General features: G+C 29.0%; 1 protein-coding gene across 22 annotated transcripts in view; it reads left to right on the forward strand.

The window, feature by feature from the left end:
- The window catches only part of br (broad-complex core protein), a 105051-nt gene that overhangs the window by 72340 nt on the left and 9777 nt on the right, over nt 1–22934 (forward strand). For 5 of the 22 annotated variants that reach the window (XR_015811387.1, XM_088197637.1, XM_088197648.1 and 2 more), the window contains 5 exons: nt 13728–13930; nt 14011–14205; nt 14933–15436; nt 18314–18494; nt 18572–18622. Coding sequence is in view for 20 of the 22 variants with exons in the window: in XM_088197637.1 (XP_088053763.1) it covers nt 13745–13930; nt 14011–14205; nt 14933–15436; nt 18314–18494; nt 18572–18622 (1117 nt within the window). In the remaining 2 variants the exon portion in view is untranslated. Of the gene's footprint in view, nt 1–1585; nt 1726–13727; nt 13931–14010; nt 14206–14932; nt 15437–18313; nt 18495–18571; nt 18623–20362; nt 21023–22934 lie in introns of those variants that run through there. The other 17 variants (XR_015811388.1, XM_088197641.1, XM_088197649.1 and 14 more) reach the window with 8 other exon arrangements.

The raw sequence follows: 22934 nt of genomic DNA on the forward strand, positions 1-22934 counted from the left end.
ACAGATGTTACAGTGAATGTTTATTTTTTAATATAGATATATTTTCAATATCAAAAATAGTTTAACTGATCTCCTGGCTTAACCCCCTCCCCCCCTTTGCAAGAACAATACATGACATCTAATGAAATACTATGAATCTTAATGAAATTGAAATATTAAAAAAAATGGCCGATTTTTATCTGCTCCTTGCAAAGAGCTGAAATGACGTCCCTGATTTTTTTTAAATAACAGTGGTATAAGTTGTTGATTAATACCTGAAAGACTTAGGTTCTAATGTTTTTTTAATTTATATACTACATATCTGGAAGAGCAAAATTAGGGATTAATATTAAATAATAATTGTTTTGAATACAAATAATTTATTACGCTATTCCAGTATTATCTTAATTCGCAAGTAAAATGTAGGAAGCGACTAAGGATTTTGCATTATTTTAAATAGGGTCCTATAGAGTAACTATGTAAAATTATAATGAGTTTAAATGCATAAAAAATTAAACCATAGTAAATGATGGGCTATTTCAACTATTGCGGAAGCACCCTTTCATAAATAAATAAGATTGTAAAATTCAGGCAGCCATGGTCCGTTCCGTATTTAACATTCGCAGCATTTCAGAAAGATGAAAAAATCTAAAAAAGTATATATTATGTAGTATACCGATATAAAACTATTTTTTATAAAAAATACACAAATTTATGTTTTGCACTAAATTATACGAAAAAGTTAAGGAAAATAAGATAAACTGATGAGCATTTGAAACCTTTATGTATCAAATATAAGTACATATGTATCAATGTATCTATACTATATCTTAAAAAATCATCATCTGAACGATCAAAATATAATTTTGCATAGTTACTATTAAGGACCCTGCTTAAATTAAATTAGTAATGTGTATCATATAGAATCCCCATAATCATCATATTGCGAAATTCTTTGTCATTTCCGTTGCGTTTTTTAACGAGTGTGCTTTTAAAGTAAGCTTAAAAATAGTTTTGCCTACTCTTTCTAAAAATCCGCCTTTCAATATATGTAACAAAATTTAATAACTTTCATATTAGTATTTTTCTTGTATTCTATGATCTAAAAATATGTTCCTGCTATTTATTAGATAACATTTACATACCTCACTATATTTATTAATTATTTTTATTACGATTCTCCTTTTCCTCTGATTCGATACGCTTTCTAGTTTCTGTTTAACGATTGCTGTAGTCCTGCCAAAAAATATAAGGCGCATCTTCGCGTGTTTAACTTAACCAGCGTTCCTCAATATGCCCTCTTCGAACTATTTCAGTACGACGGATTGTGATTAGTCATATTTTTTTCTTATGTTCGTACTAAGTGATAGTCATCCGACGCCTCTATCACACGCACCAGACAAAACATTATTGTTTTGCGGCTATCCGATTGTTTATTGGCGTTAAGCTCGTCCAGGACAAACGATCGATAAGACACACAGAGGCGCTTCTATCGTTTGTTTTAACGCGTGTGAAAGAATCGCTTGTTTAGAAATTGTCAACACACATACACACGTCCGAAATCATATCATCATCGGATAATTATTACGAGGCGTCGGGCATGATCAGTTCGTGCAAGTTAACCGCGACACCAACACGTACCCGCGGGCGACGTGACTGTCGGTTAATTAGTTAACAGAGCGATTAACCGCGAGAGGGTTGCTCCGATTTGTCACCTGGCGGGCGAGCTTCTTGAGGATTTTGTCTGTGAGAAAATGTTAATTATTTATATTTTTATTTTGCTAATACAAATAAAAGCTTGTGCTATTAATATTAAAGTAATTAATAGTAATTCAATAAAAAATCATATTCATATACTTTGAAAACAAAAGAAAAGTTTTTTTTTTTAATTTACGAAAGGATATTCAATTTGTAAAGTTAAGCCTTGGAACAGGCACGAATTTTTAACTCGTGCTTAATCGCAGCAAATCCAATGATTCAGTTTCTTCTGTGGAGAAATGAGAAACTGCTGCTAAAATTATTCGCTAATATGTTTCTGTTTATATAAATAGTATTAAAAACCGTTCATGATCCATAAAGGATTAGAATACCATTTGCTATCACTGATTAACTCATTAGAAAAAATCGTATGGGTACGATTTTTTAACAATCGATTAATTTTATTAACAATCTCAAAAAATATTCTCAATAAAGCAGTTACTCTTGATAAATAAATATAGGGGTGTTTTAAAGATACAATAACTTAATCTTAAAATATCTACTTATGTCGATTATGATTCGCCCTAGAGAGTTGCGATCGCATTCCTTATTCTTACCCGTTGCGGCCAAGACGTCAGCGCTTGAGAACGATTCAATTTCACAAGCCTTCTAGCTACTTAGCAAGCTTACTATTGTTTTTAAATGTATGTGAGATGATGCTCATATAATATATTTTAGGTATACACCATCACTATTTTATTATTTGTATAAAAGCCATTATTACGCATTAGGAAAATCTGTCAGATTTGTAAAAAAAAATATTTAGTCTAAAATATATTATTTTTTAGATTAATAATTCATTGCGACTAAAATAAAGTCAATCTATTTTCTGAGTTCGGAACATGTAATACTATTTTTGTAATAAAGTAATTTAATGAAATGTTTTATACAGACATATTTATTTAACTTACTTAAAAATGAATACTAATAATTTTAATATGAAACATTAAAAAGTAATAAATGACATTTTCGGCCGTTTAATAATAACTTTGTTTTTATATTAAATGACAGATTATTTTAGTGAAACACTTTTGTTATGCTTTATAAATAAAAATAATTTTTTGCTAATAATATAACACTAGTAAAAAAAAAATTAAAGCATGTTAATTCGAATTTTGTATTTGTAATAAAAAATGTCTATATTTAAAAAAATAATCTATAGGGGAAAGGTCAGAGAAATATGGCGAATTAGTAAATAATAAATCTAAGAAATAAGTTTTATGGTTAATTTTCTATGCATTAGTATTAGTCCTGCCTGATTAAGTAAATGATCGATTAATAATTCCCCCTAAATACCACAGTACTGTCACCATAATATTTTAGGATACGGAGTATATTTTGGAATATACTATCTAACAATTTTCCTGATCTTTTACTTATCGTAGATAATCCATATATCTTAACAGGTAATGATTCTATACTTTTCTAAGAACTAATGGAGCTTTTGCTTTTCAGTTAGTTCGTGTAGTTTCACAGTTTTCGAAAATGTGTTAAAAAATAGATTGCAAACAATTTTTACACCAGAAAAAAAATACGAACAGTTACTAATATGTACATATTATATATGTATGAAATACTCTTTATATTTTGTTAATGTATTATGTATAATATATAAAAATATAAATCCATTTTATCTGTACTATAAAACAAAAAATGTATGTCAGAAGTACTGCTCCCAAATGGTAAGCAGCAGCAACGTGACACTTGCGCATATCATTTTTCTGCCATTTCTAAGTCAACTGTACTATTAAACTTCCGTCATTTAATTTAAAAGTTGAGCTGAACAGCGACGTGATGATATTGCAATACGAAAAGACAAGATACTAAAAATATTGTTTAAAGTAATGAATATAGAATGAGATTGAATATATATAAAGCTAGTAATTTATAAATTGCTGTAGCTCATATTATTTTATTTGTCTTATATTTTTAAAAAATCATTAATTGACATCTATAGCAAAATTGTAATAATAAAAAAATACGTATAGCGTTAAATTATATGTTATATATAGTATATACAGGTGTTTCAAATTACCCCTTTCCCACTCTTACCGAAAATTAGTATCCCATATAACAATTTGTAATAGTATTAATTTTATATCAACCTTTCTCTCAATGAGTTATTTTTAGGAAACATAATTATTAAAGGACATGGAAGCCAGAGACACCTGTGTTGCAAAATTAAAATTATATTTGAATATAATATAATATTGTACCATGTTTCTTATTTTTAAAATGTCATAATTACATACATATATCTATTATTAAAACCAAGATTTTTTTCTTAATAAAATGATTATAATAATTTCAGTTATTTATTACATCAGTGTTTTATTTTGTATTGTAAGTAAGCAATAGGAACATGACAACTGATTTAGGCATATGTGTGTATATATTATATAAATATGTGTGTATATATATCCATAGGTGCATTTAATAAATTAGCCTTGAATTAATTAAAGTAATTATTGTACATAATGTACTCGTGCGCATATAAAACATTCATACGTAACACGTAATAAAAATTATATTTGCACATCTAATTCCATTTATCAACTGTCCAATGTCACAGTGAAAGTATATTTCACGATAAAACGAAAAAAGGCATGTCAAATAGGTCCTGCACCGCTTGCTAGTTTTGATAATGTTCTACTATCGTATTTAAAAATGATAAATCGCACATTTATAACGCAAAATATAAAATTTATAAAAAATACCCACGCAAAACAATATCGATATGCACACTACAAAGAAATTTAAATTTACTCGCATTACGCAACAAAGGTGATATTTGTGCGTTGTTTTTACATGTACAATATTATACGGATAAATAAATATCACCTCTAATTAGCGATATATGTTGAAAAGTATATTTGAGAGTTAATTATTATAATTATATTAGTATACATGTAATTAATTATATTTATTTTAATATTATATTTATTTTACTCTTGCTTAAAAAATAGTTACTCTACTTATTTGTGAGTAGTATAATCCATATTTTCTTAAATCATTGACTATAATATATTTGTGATGACTTTTTTTCTGAAAAAAAATGTGTCTGAAATTTGTTTCTGACTTGAAGATTGATCTTACATTTAGGTAATACACAAAAACATGAAAAAATCCAATGTATCTTTTAAATAATATATTTTATTAAATATTTTAATTTTAATTTTACTCTCAGACATGTCAGTTAATGGTAACTATCATATATACAGCTTTAAAATTTAAAACTTACTATCTTATTTTAATAAAAACAAAAATAAAGCATGATCAGTGGCGATATAGTAAAATCAAAAATTCACAAAATAAGTACATAAGTGCCTTTATTTGATATAGTAATTACGTACAACAATATATTATATTTGTAGCAATAGGACGCATTTTAAATGAATGCGATTTAATATGCATTATTTTAAGATATATGTGCATTTAAATAAATGCTTTGTTTTATAAAAATATTTTTTTGTGCATTTATGTAAGGTACATCTTTGATGAAGAGTTATTCATAAGGTGCTTACTGCTCTGATCAATACTCACTCGCACCTAATCTGTCCAACAGTAATGCACAAACTATTCATTTTATGGAATAATTATTTTATATTATTGCTTATTTATTGTCCTCGTTTTAAACATACACCTAAAGTATTGGGCGCATTTTAAGCATACGTCTATCGAATATCAGATATGGATTTTTTAAATTATAAATATTTTTAAGCGTGCGATTAATCTATACTTTTTAATGTAATCAACGGATATTGTACCAGTAATAATACAATGTCATAGTCTAATCCCTAATATATCTAATATAAAATAATAGTGACGCTATTTCATCCACTTGATTTTTAACACGTAACAACATGTGCTAATAATTGCAATCACACATTATCACTGTCAATTTTCTCCCAATTAGAGAACTGATAAAGTTGCATGCGAGAGATTGCTCCGTTGCCATAATAGGATTAGCGATAAAATAATATTCGCTCTTGACGAGATCTGTTTCGGACAACTTGCAAAAAAACGCATATCTTATCATTTGCTATGAGTAGTGTCAAGGCTTTTGCACTTTTTGATAGAGTTTTTAATTATATTTTTAGCGAATCACGTAACTCGATAAAACACTCTGCATAATATTATTATATTATACATTCCTTAAACATCCGATTTCGCCATGCACTATTTTAATGTTAATTTGTAAGAGTGCACTAAAATTTATATAGAAAAAATCTAAAAAAAATCGCACTTTGTACTGGTCTACGTGAGATTTGGCTACATCGTTATCAAACATAGTGACCTAGCTCATGTGCATTTGAGTGCCTAAATTTTGCAGCTTATATCACTATCTATTTTATCCGCTAACACTATTGCGCTAAAGTGTACGTGTATGTACATAATAATATATACAGTACGCAAACATGTGTGCGTATATCTTTTAATATGTTTCAGGGGATTATCGATTTAGATAAATCACAGAAATAAAGTAACATATAACATTTACGTGATGTAAGTTTTATTTTGGAATGTTTCATCAAATAGTTGCATATGTAGCAATACGTAAATAATTACTTGTTATTTTGTATATGTTACATTGAATAGAAAAATATTTTTAACATGTGTTTAACCAAGCAACGGCGATATTCGCAATAGTAGTGAAATTTTGCGATAAGACTCTCTCCGTCCCTCTTTTACTCTTGATAACTTTTATTAATAGAGAGATAAACTTTTGGCTACGTTTTTTCAACTATTCGCAAATACTGTGAACATTTCTATAAATAAGAAATAAACTATTTTTTTATGAGCCGGTAAACAAAAATGAAATTGTTTACCACATTACGCAAAAGTCAACGCGGTTTATACCTATTTTAAGAACATTACATAATAAATATATTTATATAAAAGTGGACTATATTATATATTTTCCTAATGCTTAATAATTACAAAAAGACCCCTGCGAATTTTCCAATTATAGAATACCAACAAATATGATATACATGCTAGCTAAATAAAAATAAACTTATTCGATGTATAAAAAAACATACATATATTGCGGATAAATATGGAAAAATGGTCTTTATAGCTTATTTTAATCATAATCTCTCTGTCCTATGTATTTTAAGATTATATATTAATAGAATAAGGCTGTTAATATTTTTTTTACTAATTAGGTTTAATTAATTACAACATACAATCAAAATCAATATCGAATTAAAAAAGATAATAACGCTCATCTCTGCGCCATCCGATACGTTTTTGTTTGCCAATATAACATACATATATAGTAATATATCTATGTATTTTTAGATGAGCGTTCTGTTTGCTCATATAAAAGATCGTCCAGGAAATTTTCCATATTTGTACAAGTGCTGCCAATTTATGATGAACCTTCCGATATAGATACACAAAACATAGTTTAATACATCAAACACGTGCAGAATATATTTGTATACTACGACGCATTTTATTTCAATATATTTTGCGATAGTAGAAGTTCACTTAAGACAACTATTAATTTCATATCGAGAATAATTATTATAAATTTATTACAGGGCGCCCGAAAGTTTCAAACTCGGAATGATTAGATCAAAATCAAGCCACGCTTTACGGTTAACGTAAAACGAGTTTATGTTAATTATGTAGCTTTTTGCGAATTAATATAAAACATAATGCGAAAATACGGTAATCCCTCTAGCTGTTTACTCAAAGTTTCTCATATTCGAGATGGTTCTTAATTACAGGTTCCTTTTTATGGCTTCCCAAATGTTTTTCCGCAGAGTGAAAGCAAAGTTCAGCTTTAACAATAATTAACAACGTGGTTGTATGTATTATGTTTCGACGCCGTGAAAAATACAATGTTCAACAATGTTTTAATAAAATAGCCGCAGATTGAACCTATAATTTTATATGTTTATATATACAATAATATATAAACATATATTTCTAGCTCGCATAAAAAATAAAATAATATAAAACTATATTTGAGTATAAGCTTACTAAAATGGATCAAGAATTCTATAACTAAGTTATAATTTTATATCAATTTTTAAGGCAAAAAATTCAATTTTGATTTTAACGATTAAATTATAATTTTATTTTAAAGATATACCCTTATTATATCTATCCAAAAAAAAAAAGTTAGGAGCATAAAATGTTGAGAAGCTTTGATGCAAAATATTCCCATTGTCCCCTTTTCACATCGTCTGTATTTTGATTTTTTTTCCACCTAGAAAGTGTTACTGATCGAAATAAATAATAGTCGGAAGGAGCAAGGTCTGGAGAATAATGTGGATATGTTTTATGTATAATATATAAAAATATAAATGCAATTTGCTATAACAATCCTGGAAAAACAGTAATCATGACAAAAATGGCATTTTATATATTTTTTAACATCGTAAAATAATTTCTTGAATAAATAATAATAGGTACAAAATAACTCTTTCTGTGCTACAAATAAATATAAAAATTAGCCACCGTTGCGACATATTTTCTGAAATCATATTTTATGCGAAATATATTTTTAGGCATTAAAAAATATCTACTCATTATATTTATCATGATTTTTTCAGTGGGAACGCTCATTACCGAGCGTTCCCACTGCGACGGCGCCACACTACACACAAAATATTTTTTTTATAATTAGCCCAGGCCTCAGATAGGTTTTACTGCTTGACTTTTAAATAAACACTCTCTTCTACGGCGATTGTTGTCGTATAACATTTCTCATTTTGTTTTCTTCGCTCAATCTGTGTGGAACCCATTCGACTTGTCTCCAAGCCTTCCCAATTTGTTTATGCATCTATGCACTGTTTAATCGGACAGGCTTAGTAGCTCAGCTAGCTGATGAATAGTTTTGATCAGGATTTGCTTACATTTGCTGGTCTCTCATATCCAGAAATAAATTTATATCTTAATTTTTTATTAATAAGTATCTAATAATTAAAAATGATTTTATTGACTGTGGTTGGTATTTTTTTTTTTAATATTCATATAACAAGCAGTTTTGTTAAATACTTTTAATAGATATTACAAAATACGTACTCAACGACCAAAATAATAGTGACTGTTAAATTTAACTTAAACTTAATTTAAAAAAAATTACATTGGTTTCTGGATTACCTAAAAAAATATTTACATAAGGATACTCAATTAAATTAAATTGTCAAAAGCTAGAATCACTCAAATAATATAATAAGAAATCTTTTTCAATACATATTTTTTGTAAGCTTGATGAAATACTGATTGAATGGTTCAAGAATTCTATAATTTCACTTGAACCGATTATTTTGATTACACTTTGTTGTCCCACATAAAAAAGCATACATGTAAAATATGTTAGCAATCATCTTAAATTAGTTTAATAATAAATATTGAATCAAATCAGTAGATGTACTAGTTATATAAACCATGTTCAAATGAGTTTAAATTAGTATAATATATAGCTATTTTTAGTTAAAATAATTTTGAGTTTATACATTGTATTTTATACATTTACAATTTTATTACTATTTAATTGTTTTATTTGCATAGGTCAAGATTTATTATTTATTTTTAATAATTTGTATCATTTGATTGAGACAATTTAATTAGTGAAGAACATCTTTATATTACATATACATGTATATATTTTACCACACTATTGTAAATACTTGTTTTTAAGGGTAGTAAGTTCCTCTTCTATTTTAACTACATTATATTTCTTTAACACACTAGTCGATCAAGCATAGGTTTAGAATAAAAAATCACATCGCTCATCCAATTGAACAAGAGCCATCAGGAACAATATGGGTCAGCAGACAGCAATAGCCGAAAGTGAGAACTGAGCATTGACTGATAAAGAAATTATCCGACCTTGAGTTTAATCAAACCCATACTAAAAGTGAGCTGCATTTGTATTAGCAACACTTGAACGTATGCATTGGCTTCTCTATTATCTAACAACACCTCATAGATTACACAGACGTGTAGCCAAAGTATTGCCGAAAAGCGCTCTATCAAAAAAATTATACACATTGTGATAATTTTATTAATTATAGACTAAATTAAACGTGACATATTAGATATACGATTTGTATATATAAAAAATTGCGGTTTTCCTTTACAACTATTATTAGTTGAGTCACTGGAATTGTTGTATCTCTCTCTAAATTGATAACATATTCCAAAACGAGACTTAAAAAATTGAATCGCATCAACTTCTCAACTACTCTTTTTCATAATCTTAAAGCTAACAGAAAACCACATACATATTGTCCTTGCCGAATTATGATCTTATAAAAATAATCATTGCATGGTAACAATCGTTCCTGCTATCTTCAGTAAATATAATAATAGAAAATGTACTCTGTCAACACAAATCAATGCTCAAGAGCTCAAAAGTCTCAGTATCGATTGATCTACATCAAAATATCCCATCATTTACATCACACTCTATTTTTTATGGATATGCGTGATTTTTTTGTGGTCGGTATTGTTTATTTTTAATATCATATCTGTGCGTTCTAGATAATATTTAAGACGATACAGGGGCAAAGAAAGTACGATGATAACTCAGAAAGGTCACGGAGAAAGTATCCAATTTATATCAGGAGAAAAAAACGCAATTAAAAATAGAGCGACATTAGTTGATTAAACACGAATGTGCAATATGTGAGCTACACCGTAATATCACTTATAATATAATATAAATAAACGGCTAGAGGTGTATGTGCGTTGATATATATATATATATATATATATATATATATATATATATATATATATATATATATATATATATATATATATATATATATATGATTTAATGTAACATATTTCATTTAATCTTCGGTGTAATCTTGTCGGTTTACCTAGCTGTTAATTTATAAATGTTATATTAAAAACTCTCAGTTGATTTTTCGGCGGATACGGTGCTAGCTGCTTATAAAAAGGTCAGTTGGTTTATCTGTTGCATATTATCGTTATCTAATCTGACTAACGAAAATTACTGCATTTATCGCTCAATCAATGCCCCCCGCGCCCCTCCTTCAAGATTATTCTTATCTGACGGCCAAATTGAACGAAATCCTAAATTCTGTATGCGTTTACTGTGTAGTCTAATCACTCTAATCGGTTACGTTGTCCACGCCCTTATTGGAACATATTAATCTTGAAATATAACCATCTACCAATGAAATATTAGGTGATACGTACATAACTCCGCCCACACTTTTTTCTAAATAAAAATATTACATTTTAGTTAATTTTGTGTCTATTTTATCTTGATAGTTGATGCAATAATGAATATTTTACTATTGATGCTCTGCAGTTGACAGTTCTGCTCTAAATTCTAATAGTTGCAGATCTTCTAGCATGACATTCGTACTATTCCATCGCGTTTCTTGATTTATAGAATAATATAATAAGGCGATGATGTCTTGATAGTTCTATGGATATATGTCTATTATATTCAATGTATCGCTAACTAAAAAATGTGTGCCACACAAGCCATAGCAGTGAAATTAACCGTGCGTATAGCACTATTTTCATCCTAATCTCGAAATTGTATAATTCAACCAGCTTCTCTGCCAAATAAGCTCCATGTTGGTCTTCTTGGATACTGATGTGTCTATATCTACCTCAATAGAAAATATTATCTTGTCAAAAACCTTACAAAATAAAGTTTCAGTTCATCCAACCGAAATTGAATCAGCTATTAACTAATCCAAAATGAGATTGACTGTAATAAAATATAACTGGAGTTTCTAAAATATCGTTAATAATAATTAAATTACATTAGTAAATTTAATATTGAACAAAATTTAAATTTCATCAGTCTGATACGTCAACGAGTAATAGAATGAGATGTAGCTAAACGACTTTGAAAAATATTCTCTCTTATAATAATATTATCTAGTTAGTAATAAAAGTATCCTTGCTAAATACAACAGTGTTTAACTATTATTAAGATTATTTTTGAGGTATGTAAGTCATCAGTTTTTTTAATTTATAACTCGATCGCTATACAAATAATTTTCGACGTATCATATTTTAATATTCGCTAGTAACATTTTTTATTATATCAATTCCTATCATCGATTCCACTAATCCATTGTTTTGTATAATTTTCAAGGCTCTTGCGTCAACACTTTTCCATCCGTCGTTCCAATTCGTTCAGCGGTTCTCAAATTGCTTTCATTTGATTCGATAAAAGCAAACATTTTATTTTTTAAATCCGAAGATATTTGCATAAAAATAATTTATTCTACTCTTGTTACTTACAATATTTATATGAAAAACTATTTTCACATACGATCTGAACATACTAAAATACAAATATCGATTATCTAATTTTTTATTCAGAATTTGTAATAGATTTAAAGCAGTTAATTTTAACTAAAATCTATAAATAAAAATATCAGATATCAAAGCATTTATAAATTATTCTGTATTTTTTTTTAATTTGGTAATAAAAATACGTGGATGTGTTATTTTACGTATTTTCATGTTAAATTAATTTTCATTTCAATATTTGAAGAAAATATTGTTGTTCATTTTTTATTTTTCTATAAAAATGTTAGTTAATATATTTTTGTGTTAACTGACCTAAACTCTTTTGTTTTGTTTATTTTATAACAAAAAATACGTTTTTTCAAGATTATGAAAATGTTCCTTCTATCTGCGTCATTAAGAACAGACGGCCTCTAAATTGGTAACGTATAAACTGAAAAGCTATGAAATTACTAGAAAAAGCACATAACTTTTCTATGTTTATAAAGCGCAAACTAAACGTGCAAAATTTATTCAAATGTTGCGAACATCTAAAATTACTTTTAATGTGGTTTTTAGACTAAAATAGTGTGTCAGACCGTTGATAATCGACGGGAGTTTCATAAATTCAAAACAAACCTAGCCATATTGTACGACTCGGATATATTGTACGAAAATAGGCCGCGTAGTGATTAACTTGTATTTTTTTTATTATATAGTAATTTTATAAATATTTTTTACAATGTTATAACGGCATAATACGGCTATAGTTAATCATCCGTAAGATAAAAAAATCATCTGAGGTGATTATAATAATAATTCCAAGATCCAGAACACGAAACAATTTAAAACATTATGAAACTAATGCGAGATTCGAACAAATGGCATTTTAATTGGTAAGCAATGACTTACATGAAAAGAATATACAAATAATTATATTATTAATTATTTCAATAATAACTTAATTAGTTTTATTCGAAAATATTATTGTTGTACTATATAAAATGTATATTTATAATGCACCTGTCTTGTTTTCTATGTTGACTATTCCAAAAAATAATGGGAATTAAAAAAACATACATCAATCTAGAAACATTATTTTATATGGTCACCATCAATGCCTCTATAGAGCTTAAAGCGATCTCCTGTTCACTAAACTCAAAATCGAATGTTCACAAATAATTTTTTAAATATATTCTCTGAAATTGCTAATCTTGTCTTTTTTCAATTACACATTATTACAAAAACTCGTTCCTGCACATCCATATCACTAATTTAAAAGGGAACTAAAAATAACAATGCCAGTTATATTACAACTTTGACAGTATATCTTTTTTAATATGTATTTTATAAATATTCTGTATTTTTATTTAATTACTATGGAAACATGAGTAATTAGAGGGAAACTCAAGGTAGATCCCACAAATAGTAGCTAATTATTTTTAGTATATCAGTATAAATGAATCAATATTTCACTTAAGTGATTAAATAAATATAAATAAAAAGGAAACAATTTTAATTGAAACAATAAAACCAATTTCTTATCCATGTTTTTATTATTAGAATAATTCTATTTCTAATTATGACTCATCTAGTTTAATATATTGTTTTGCAATTATAGTTTACCACAAACTTTTATTGCATAAAATAATATATTTAAAATCAAATTGCAACATTGCGGCACGCCCACACAGTTTATGTATCTACATTTTTTCACAATATATTTTCTTTTATCTTTTCAGTAAAGTAATTAGCAACAATGGTAGACACGCAACATTTTTGTCTGCGCTGGAACAACTACCAGAGCAGCATCACATCAGCGTTTGAAAATCTCAGGGACGATGAAGATTTTGTAGACGTGACATTGGCCTGCGACGGCAAAAGCCTGAAGGCGCACAGGGTTGTGCTATCTGCCTGCAGCCCTTACTTCAGAGAACTTCTGAAGGTATGCATCGAGCAATCGTTTTTTATTACTTGCATTTTTTAAAATACACATAATGAAATTTCTCTACGTTTCAATTTCAGTCGACGCCTTGCAAACATCCGGTTATTGTACTACAAGATGTTGCATTCACCGACCTGCACGCTCTTGTGGAGTTCATTTATCACGGAGAAGTAAACGTACACCAACGGTCGCTGAGTAGCTTTCTCAAAACGGCCGAAGTCCTGAGAGTGTCCGGCTTGACGCAACATGAAGATGCTCAAGGAGTACGTTCACATGTACTATATTTTTTTTCTTTTTATTTTTTTATTTTACTTTATCCATATATGAATCAGTCTCTGCAAAAGAACTTTTAAAACTTAGTATTATAATAAGCATAATAAGTTAATCTTATTAAGTATACTCATTGGTTTACATATTTAACTCCTTTAATATTACATATAAAATAAAAACCTAAATTTAGAATTTATTTAAAACCCTGAACCTATAAAATTCATTAAGAAAAAGTAATAAACAAACACTGATTTTCAAGAACTAGTAACATAAATAATACAGAATAGTACTCATTGTTGCTCAATATGAGGTCTACATAAATAAAAATCATTACACAGTATGCCTAACTCGATCATAATACTGATCTTTCATTCTTCGGTAAATTTCAATGGCTCCATTACTTATCTGATACATGTTGCAAGTACAACAGCCACCTTTAACTACTGCTGTGCTTTCATGTTACAAGCTTAATTCATACTGCCATCTGTTAACTACTCTTCAAACTATATGTAACACTGCTGCCAATTTACAGAACAATAGAACCATGTTTCGAATTGTTATCACAAGTTTTCATGCACATATAATGAATCTTTCTAGTTGATTTTCAATTTAAATACTTTACAATTTCATTTTTATTTATATAAATATGTTGTAACTGATAGCGCTTTTACAAAGACTGATTAATATATCACTTTACAATGTTGAATATTGATGTTTATATTTGCTTTTTAGCTCGCTCAAGTACAAAGCATGGCTCGTGCAGCGGCAGCGGTCACTCCTGCGACGCCGCCCCCGGCCCCACCGGCACCTCTGGGTCCCCCCTACTGCGACAAGCTGGAAGAAGCGCTGCTAGCGCCCCACGCGCCACACCACCCTCATCATCTACTGCGGCGCGCGAACCACCAGCCCCGTCGTGTGTCCCGCAGCTCCGACAACTCACCCGACGGACCCAAGCGGCCGAGGCACGACAACAACAACACGGACATTCTGTCACACATGCCTCAAGTCACCCCGACGGACTTCTCCACGAAGCACCACAACTCGAACAATAACTCACGGATCAACCACTCGGCAGACTCGGCCGGGAACAACGGCAACGGAGTCTCCAACTCGAGCGGAAGCCCTTCGCCGAGACTCTTAGACGACGTTAAGCACGAGCCGATTGACTTACTCTGCGGAGCTGCCGATCTTGATCGCAACGATGATTCACCGCCACCGTCACATCACAGACCACATGTAAGTAAATTTATATCATTTAATCAAAAATTCATCATTGTTGTCAATATGCTCCAAGGTATTGCTTCAATAATGGTCCTTGAAGATGTTTTTGCTCATACTTTTTATATGGCTTAGATTTATTTACCTATAAATAAAAAACAAGAGCAGCCAGATTTGGAAATCATGAGGCTAAAGATTCTTTCAAAATTCAAGTACTTTGATAGTTAATGGAAACAAATGCACATCTTTGTATTAACAACTTTGTTTAACAACAATTGTCTTATTGACAAACTAAGATTATTATTAATAGCTGCAAACACTGCAGCAATAGTATTTACTATTTGGATATAGAAAATTTAATCAAATATTAAATTATTAAGTTAAACAGTATTATATAGGAGAGAAAATATAAGATACAAAACTTTGCTTAGACGTGAGAAAAGAATTAAAAACTACTTTTGCGAAGTATGGATTATGTAATATCTGATTTTCAACTAACTTTATCAGAATTGATATAAATATGATAAATTTTTAATCAAATTTATTATATATATATACTTGTCTACCATTGAGCATTGGGATTTATTTCCCTCTTAGATGTTCTCCAAAACATAAATACAAACTTTTAATTGCATAATTAATTATGATCATTTTAAACAAAAAAAAATATTAATAATTTGGCATTAGATTCATTTTCGTGCCATCATTCGTGTTTTAGCATTATTAATAATTATACAAATTTTATTGTAACTCTATAATTAAATTAATTATAATAAAGAAAAAGTGGTCAGTTGACTAGTTTGTTGTGTGTTGTTTAAATGTTTTACGGTAAACCATTAATTTTATATTACCTAAGGTAATCAGACCCATTTTTTAGCTCACATAGCAATTTCTCCCCCTTTATCCTTCTCGAACAAAAATTTTCAAATATTTTTTCTAGTGTGCTTTGATATTTTCAAAATTTTGTCCAGGGGCGTCATTTCAGCTTTTTCCAAAAGTTGACCAATCAGTGGTCGTTTTTTTAATATTTCATAGTATTCAAAATTCGTTTTTTTAATATTTCATAGTATTCATAAGATTCATAGTATTTCATTAAATGACATTAATTTTTCTGGGTAAGTTTAAAGAGGTAGGCAAATGCCTCCACCTGACGGCGCCGGTACGATTTTATTACTTTTGACGTGAATTTTTGACTTCTGAGAAGTGATAATTGTTTTTGCGCAAATCGAAATCCAAACAAACTATAGAGCAATATGCAAGATGCGTCGTCTGTCTATACTTCTTCCGCTTAATTTCCCCTGAGATGAGTTGCCATAATTTGTATTTTAGCCTTTAGCAAATAAAAGTTCTAAAACTATAATTAGTTTTAGAACTTTCATTAGATTAGGTTTGTGTTTGAATAGCAAATGTGTGTTTCGCAACTGTCAATTTAAGTTTCATAAACATTTCAGAGCAGCATATAATTTCATTAACGCCTATCAGTTAAATTATATTTTCGCTAGTCTAAATATATATCTACTGGTGAAAGTGAATTCGGGACTAGTGAAAATATAGCTTTACCGAAAAATATACATTAACTGTAGAATTTATACATCGCATCTAAATAAATAATGATAAGTATGTAAGTGTATATATTACTATTTATGGAAAAGTTTAAATCATATAATTTTACTAGCATCTGCCATAAAAGTTGTATTTTCACGGTAAAAATATATATCTGCCGGTGAAAAAGTATTCCAATATGATTTACCTGAAATGACAATTTTAAAAATATTTTTTTGGGATAGATTCCAGACTATTTTTTTTGAAAGATAATCTGAGAATTTCTGGTTTAGAATCAGGGACGTCCTTTCAGCTATTTCCAGAGTGGGGCAAAAGATGTCCAGTCAGTGGTGTTTTTTTAATATTTCGATTTTATTAAATGACATGCACTTTTCTGGGTAAATTCAATGGGAGGCAAATGCTCTCACTTATCTCCTCCCCCCTCCCTTCAAATGACCTCCCTGATCTGGTCATCTTATATTACCTTAAATAATAATCAAATGCCCCACCAATATTCAATTTACTACATTTTTGGCGATCTCTATGTGTTTTAATGTATTTTAAAGATATTTAATCGATTATCCGCACTCTTATTGCTACATTGCTACTTTGTTTATATATTATATATTATAGTTTAAATAAAACAAAGATTACGTTACTGAATGTATGAATAAATGATACGTGCCTTGATTTAATAAAGTATACATTTAGATAACTTATTTTTTTTATATAAATTAAATTTTATAAATAATGGTCGATATTTAGGTTGTTGTTGCCACAACAGTCAAACTCGTACAGTCAAATTTGGCGAGTATCAACATGAAGTTTGAATTCAAATCGTTAAATATGTTCAACGACCAGTGAGTAATTTTATTCGTGCATTCGGCAGATATTTTGCCCGTTTAGTAAATACAATAATGAAAGAGCTTTTTCAGTGTTTTTTTCATTGCGTTACTTACTCTGGTCAACAAATAAATCACATTTTAATAATTAAATTTGACTATAATTTTTATAATATGTTTTCTACAAATTTTTGCATTATATTAAATAAATATTTTGCTGGTAGCTAAGGTGGCCAGACGTCCTCTTTTGAAGAGGATTGTCCGCCTTTTATCCTCGAAAAAAAAATTCCGAGATGGTCTATGAACGAAAATTTCCGTAGTCACCAATTTTATCCTCCTTGAACAAAAACTGATATTTGATATTTTAAGAATCTGGTCACCTTATTATAGCACAAAATCTTTAAAACAACGATTTTTTAAAAGTTGCCAAAATAACATTACCTTTATCTTTACATGTTATTATATAATAGTATTGTTCCATATTTATAATGATAATATTATTTTATTGCAGTTGGGACCTTCGTCGAGAGGGTCTTCGGCAGAGGCCGACGAAAGAACTCCGCCACCGCTTCCGCCACCACCGCCACCTTTTTTGTCGCCGTCAGATTCTAAGTTATTCAACCCGGGAGGTTCATTTAATTTCGGCATGGCATCTCTAGCCGACCATTCACCACTTGCAGGTATTAAATTTGGTAAACAAACATTGTCACATTAATAAACTTATCAATCGTTGAATGCATTTATTGACTGTATTTATTTATTTTATCAGGTCTAGGCAGCCCGTCGCTCACTCCAGACGGCCTCGCCGGTACTTCTCAAGGTGAGTGATGATTTCCATCAAAGCTTTCACATTTTTCTTTGTTTCTAATATACTTCCTCTGATAGGACATATTCATAGCGTCTCATAAAATCATGTCATGCCATGTCCCTTCCTTCGCCATCAACTCTTATCACTGTGTCATTCACGCATTTTACAATTAATGTTATAACAATACAAAAGCAGTGATAAATTTAATTGAAACCTGTTTCAAAAATATGCTTATACTTCATATAAAATGTGAAAACATCTTGTTAATCAAAAAAATAATGTTATAAACTTGTAATTTAACGAGATTTTTTCATTCTTATCCTTCAGACGCATCTTATTGTTATAATGGTAATTGGAAAAGTGGATGCATGCTTATGCATAGTGTTTTTTTGTGATAGCTTATATATGATACTGTGATGTACCTATTTTGCACATTCCAATACTAATATCAAAACTTCTATCCCTTGGACCTCTTCTTTTATCATTTTAGAGAGAAAAAAATGTACATATTATATTATAATATATATATATTATAAAACGATAACTAATAATACTTTTAAAACACGTGGTGATTGCTCTTCTAATATAACATAATGCATGATTTCTTAAACTGCTTTTTAAAAATATATATCATATATTATATTATATCATTTTTAGCTACATTAATCACAGTATTATCATTTGAATGGAAAATGTGACTGTTCATTAATACATGTAAATATTTCTTGTAAATAAATATTTCTAGGGAATAATATATATTGTACTTTTCTCACGATTTAGGCACGTGGGTGAAGCATATTTTTTTAAAGTATTTTAAGAGTTAGTGTATGCTAGAAAAATGTGATTCTAAATTATATACTTCAAATGTGTGAAATATATAATTTAAATGAATAAATTTGATGGTTTTCATCAATTTTTGATATTTATAATCAATGAGCTGAAAATCAAAAGGTAAAATATATATTACATGGTCTTTTGTATATATTTCATATATTATATTATTATTTATTAAATCGACGTAATGGCATTTAAAGGTTAATCTATGTATTAACATAGACGTATAAATAATTTCCGTCCAATCTGTTCATTTTTATATTATATAAATATAACTTTTATTAAATAATGTTTAAATAAACATATCAGTGTGAAGTTGTTTGAACTTGATGATGTTTTACTTTTCAAAATTTAAATTTGTTTCAAAATTATAAAAATATGTCATTTGTATATTGTACGTAACATAGTAGTAAGAGGGTGTTGGTTGAGACTCATCCGAGATATGTATATTTTAATATTATATTATTAGAAAGTAATAATTAGCTTAACCCGAACATACACACTATATATATACATAAATACATATACGCCTATTTTAAATTTGTTCAAAAGCATGATTATGATTAATACAATAAAAATAAAATTTTCAACACCACAAACTAATGCTAAAAATATACTTTTATATATATATATAAAAAAAATAACCAAACTGGAAACTGGTCGAGGAATGTGCTAGTACTAGAATATCCTAAAAGTGGATTGATCAGATGTGAGAATACAGGGGGGGTGGCGGTGCTTTTTATTATAATAACCAATCAAAAAACCCATGTGACCTGTGATCGAAATGTTATCGCCGTTGTCGACGGAGACACGAATGCATAATAAATAGACAATGGGCTGAAACCATTAAAAACCCAAAAAAATACAGAAAGATGATGAGAGCGGAGTGCTAAAGTGCTGTGGTTGTGTGCCCACCAGGTGGTGCTCCCCCGGACGAATACCGATGCGAGCCGTGCAACAAGAGCCTTTCCTCTCTGACCCGCCTGAAAAGGCACATCCAGAATGTTCACATGCGGCCGTCTCGCGAACCAGTCTGCAATATATGCCGACGAGTCTACTCCAGCCTCAACAGCCTTCGCAACCACAAGAGCATCTATCACCGCAAGCAGTCCGCCCCCCCACCCACGCCAATACATCCCACGAATGCAGCGCCCTACTTCCCCATTAACTGATCGATCGGATCCGATACGAAATGACATATTTTTATAGTTATTATCTTTCTAATGAACATTATGCTTCACCCGTGTTTATTTTCAAAATATTGAGTCGAATACTGACAGACGGACTGACGGCATGCATGGTGCTATTCAAGAAAATATTGTAAACGAGCGGTGCAAAAACAAAGGCAGGAACGTAGCAATCATTTTGGCGTACATTTAAATTGTTATTCTACTCATTATCTCATGAGATGAGTCCATCGAATACTTGCGAGGGGTGCTGCATAGTTACATTCATATTATATAAAAACCAAAATATTTTAATTTCTTCAAACTATCACAAATTGTGAATTAACTTATTTAACTGTAGATATAGCTACATATAAAAGCGCTTATATTAATGCTAAAGTAAAAATAAAAACATTAAATATAGTTTAATGTATTTATATATTTTAAAATCATAGCACCATTGCAATAGGCACGGCAGCTATTTAGAAAATGTAAAGCAAAATAAATCGCACTTCTAAGATATTACATGAGTCGATAATACTACAGAAAATAATTAAAAACTAACTTATTTCAAGATCATTATGGTAAAGAATATAAGCTAAATAATAGTATATTACTAAAAAAAAATTCTACTATTGCCAGTTGATGGAGATATCTTAAAATCTATTTTTTTGTACTATTTTTTTAAAACGACTGGTGTGCTCTTACAATGATACTATAATCTTGAAGTCATATGCCGATTAAAATAACTCAAGTTGCTCTTTTATACAATGTTTTTATTTTTTCTATAGCGTCAACAGTTTCTAAAATATAAGCATGTTAAATGTCATAACAATACATTGTATTTCATTTTTAAATGTTATATCTAATGTACTGTCCATGCTATAAAAAATTAGATTAATTTGAGCACCTTCTATCAGTGTATGATTGAACTTCATGGCAGCATTGCAATAGGCAGAGCAGCCTTTGAAAAAATTTATCATAAATAATGAGCTTTCGTTTCACATTTCAATGATTCACAAGATATTAAAAATATTTTTTTAATGGCTTCTTAACTCATTTGGGTGATATTATGGTAATAAAATGTTCTTGAAATAAGATTTTTTTCACCAAATACAAGCATTCAATATTTTTTTTAAAACAATAATATATTTACTATTACAGTCGTAGAGAAATAAATATGTTAGATTTATGCAATAGAAAAAATACAAAATTAGCTTCATTTTACTTTTTTTTATCAAATGCATTAATAACTTCATGGCAGCATTGTAATGGGCAGGGCAGAATTTTTAGAAAAGTACTGCAAAAAAGTTGTATTTTTGATATATCCTACGAACAGTTGGTTCTGCAGAAAAACAAATAAGCGTTTCAATATGGTAAAGGCTTAAGCTTTTGTTTCATCTGTAGCATCAACGTGTCACACAATATCTATAAATCTAACTTTTTGTGATACTTTTTTCGAACGACTGTTTTGCTCGTTATATTGAAATTATACATTGACAAAAAAGCTTACAATAAGCTTTTATAAATGTCTATATTTTTTTCTATGGTATTAACCGTTCCTGAAATATAAACATTCAAAAGTTCCATTTTTATTAGCCTTATTCTGTACATCAACAAAATTAAAAATACAAAATATGCACACTTTATTTCAAGCCTAATATTTTAATTTTATTCGATCAACATTAGTAATAACTGCTTACAATATTCGCCTAAATTTTAATATATTGGTATTGAACTTTTTTTTAATGTTTTTGTTAGTAAATTTTCTAATGCGATATTGTCCAGTTTTTTTATCTATATAATTTAATGATCAACGGTTAGATTTATTATTAATTACTACAATTTAAATATTTTGATGACTTTTCACAATTTACACAATCTCATTTATATGTGTATTAAGATATAACGAATAAAACTGATTAACTGCACCTCTCGTGAGCAACACCTACATCATCCATAAATTGTGTACTATTTAGTTAAGTTAGATTGTATTATTTAGTTAAACATACTGCCGTTGCTTTTGTATCACTCAAACATGAACAAATAGCATGCATGTTACCATCCAAAACAATATTGTAAACGATCTTTCCTCTTCATCCTCACAGAGCGAGCGATGTATCGAGCATGCATGGCATCTTCATTTTATTATAATTATGCCTCCATGGTTATTAATATATTATATATATATATATACAAGATGATATCATATATATGTTATCGCTTTTTGTACATAAACAGTTCTAATTTCAGCTTTTATTTTATATTATTATATACATATATGTTCATTGAGTATGTACATTACTAGTGTATTGTCGGAACCA

The sequence above is a fragment of the Plectrocnemia conspersa genome, unplaced genomic scaffold (assembly GCF_051122295.1).
Source record: "Plectrocnemia conspersa isolate PC_06_02 unplaced genomic scaffold, ASM5112229v1 ptg000011l, whole genome shotgun sequence".
Lineage (NCBI taxonomy): Eukaryota > Metazoa > Arthropoda > Insecta > Trichoptera > Polycentropodidae > Plectrocnemia > Plectrocnemia conspersa.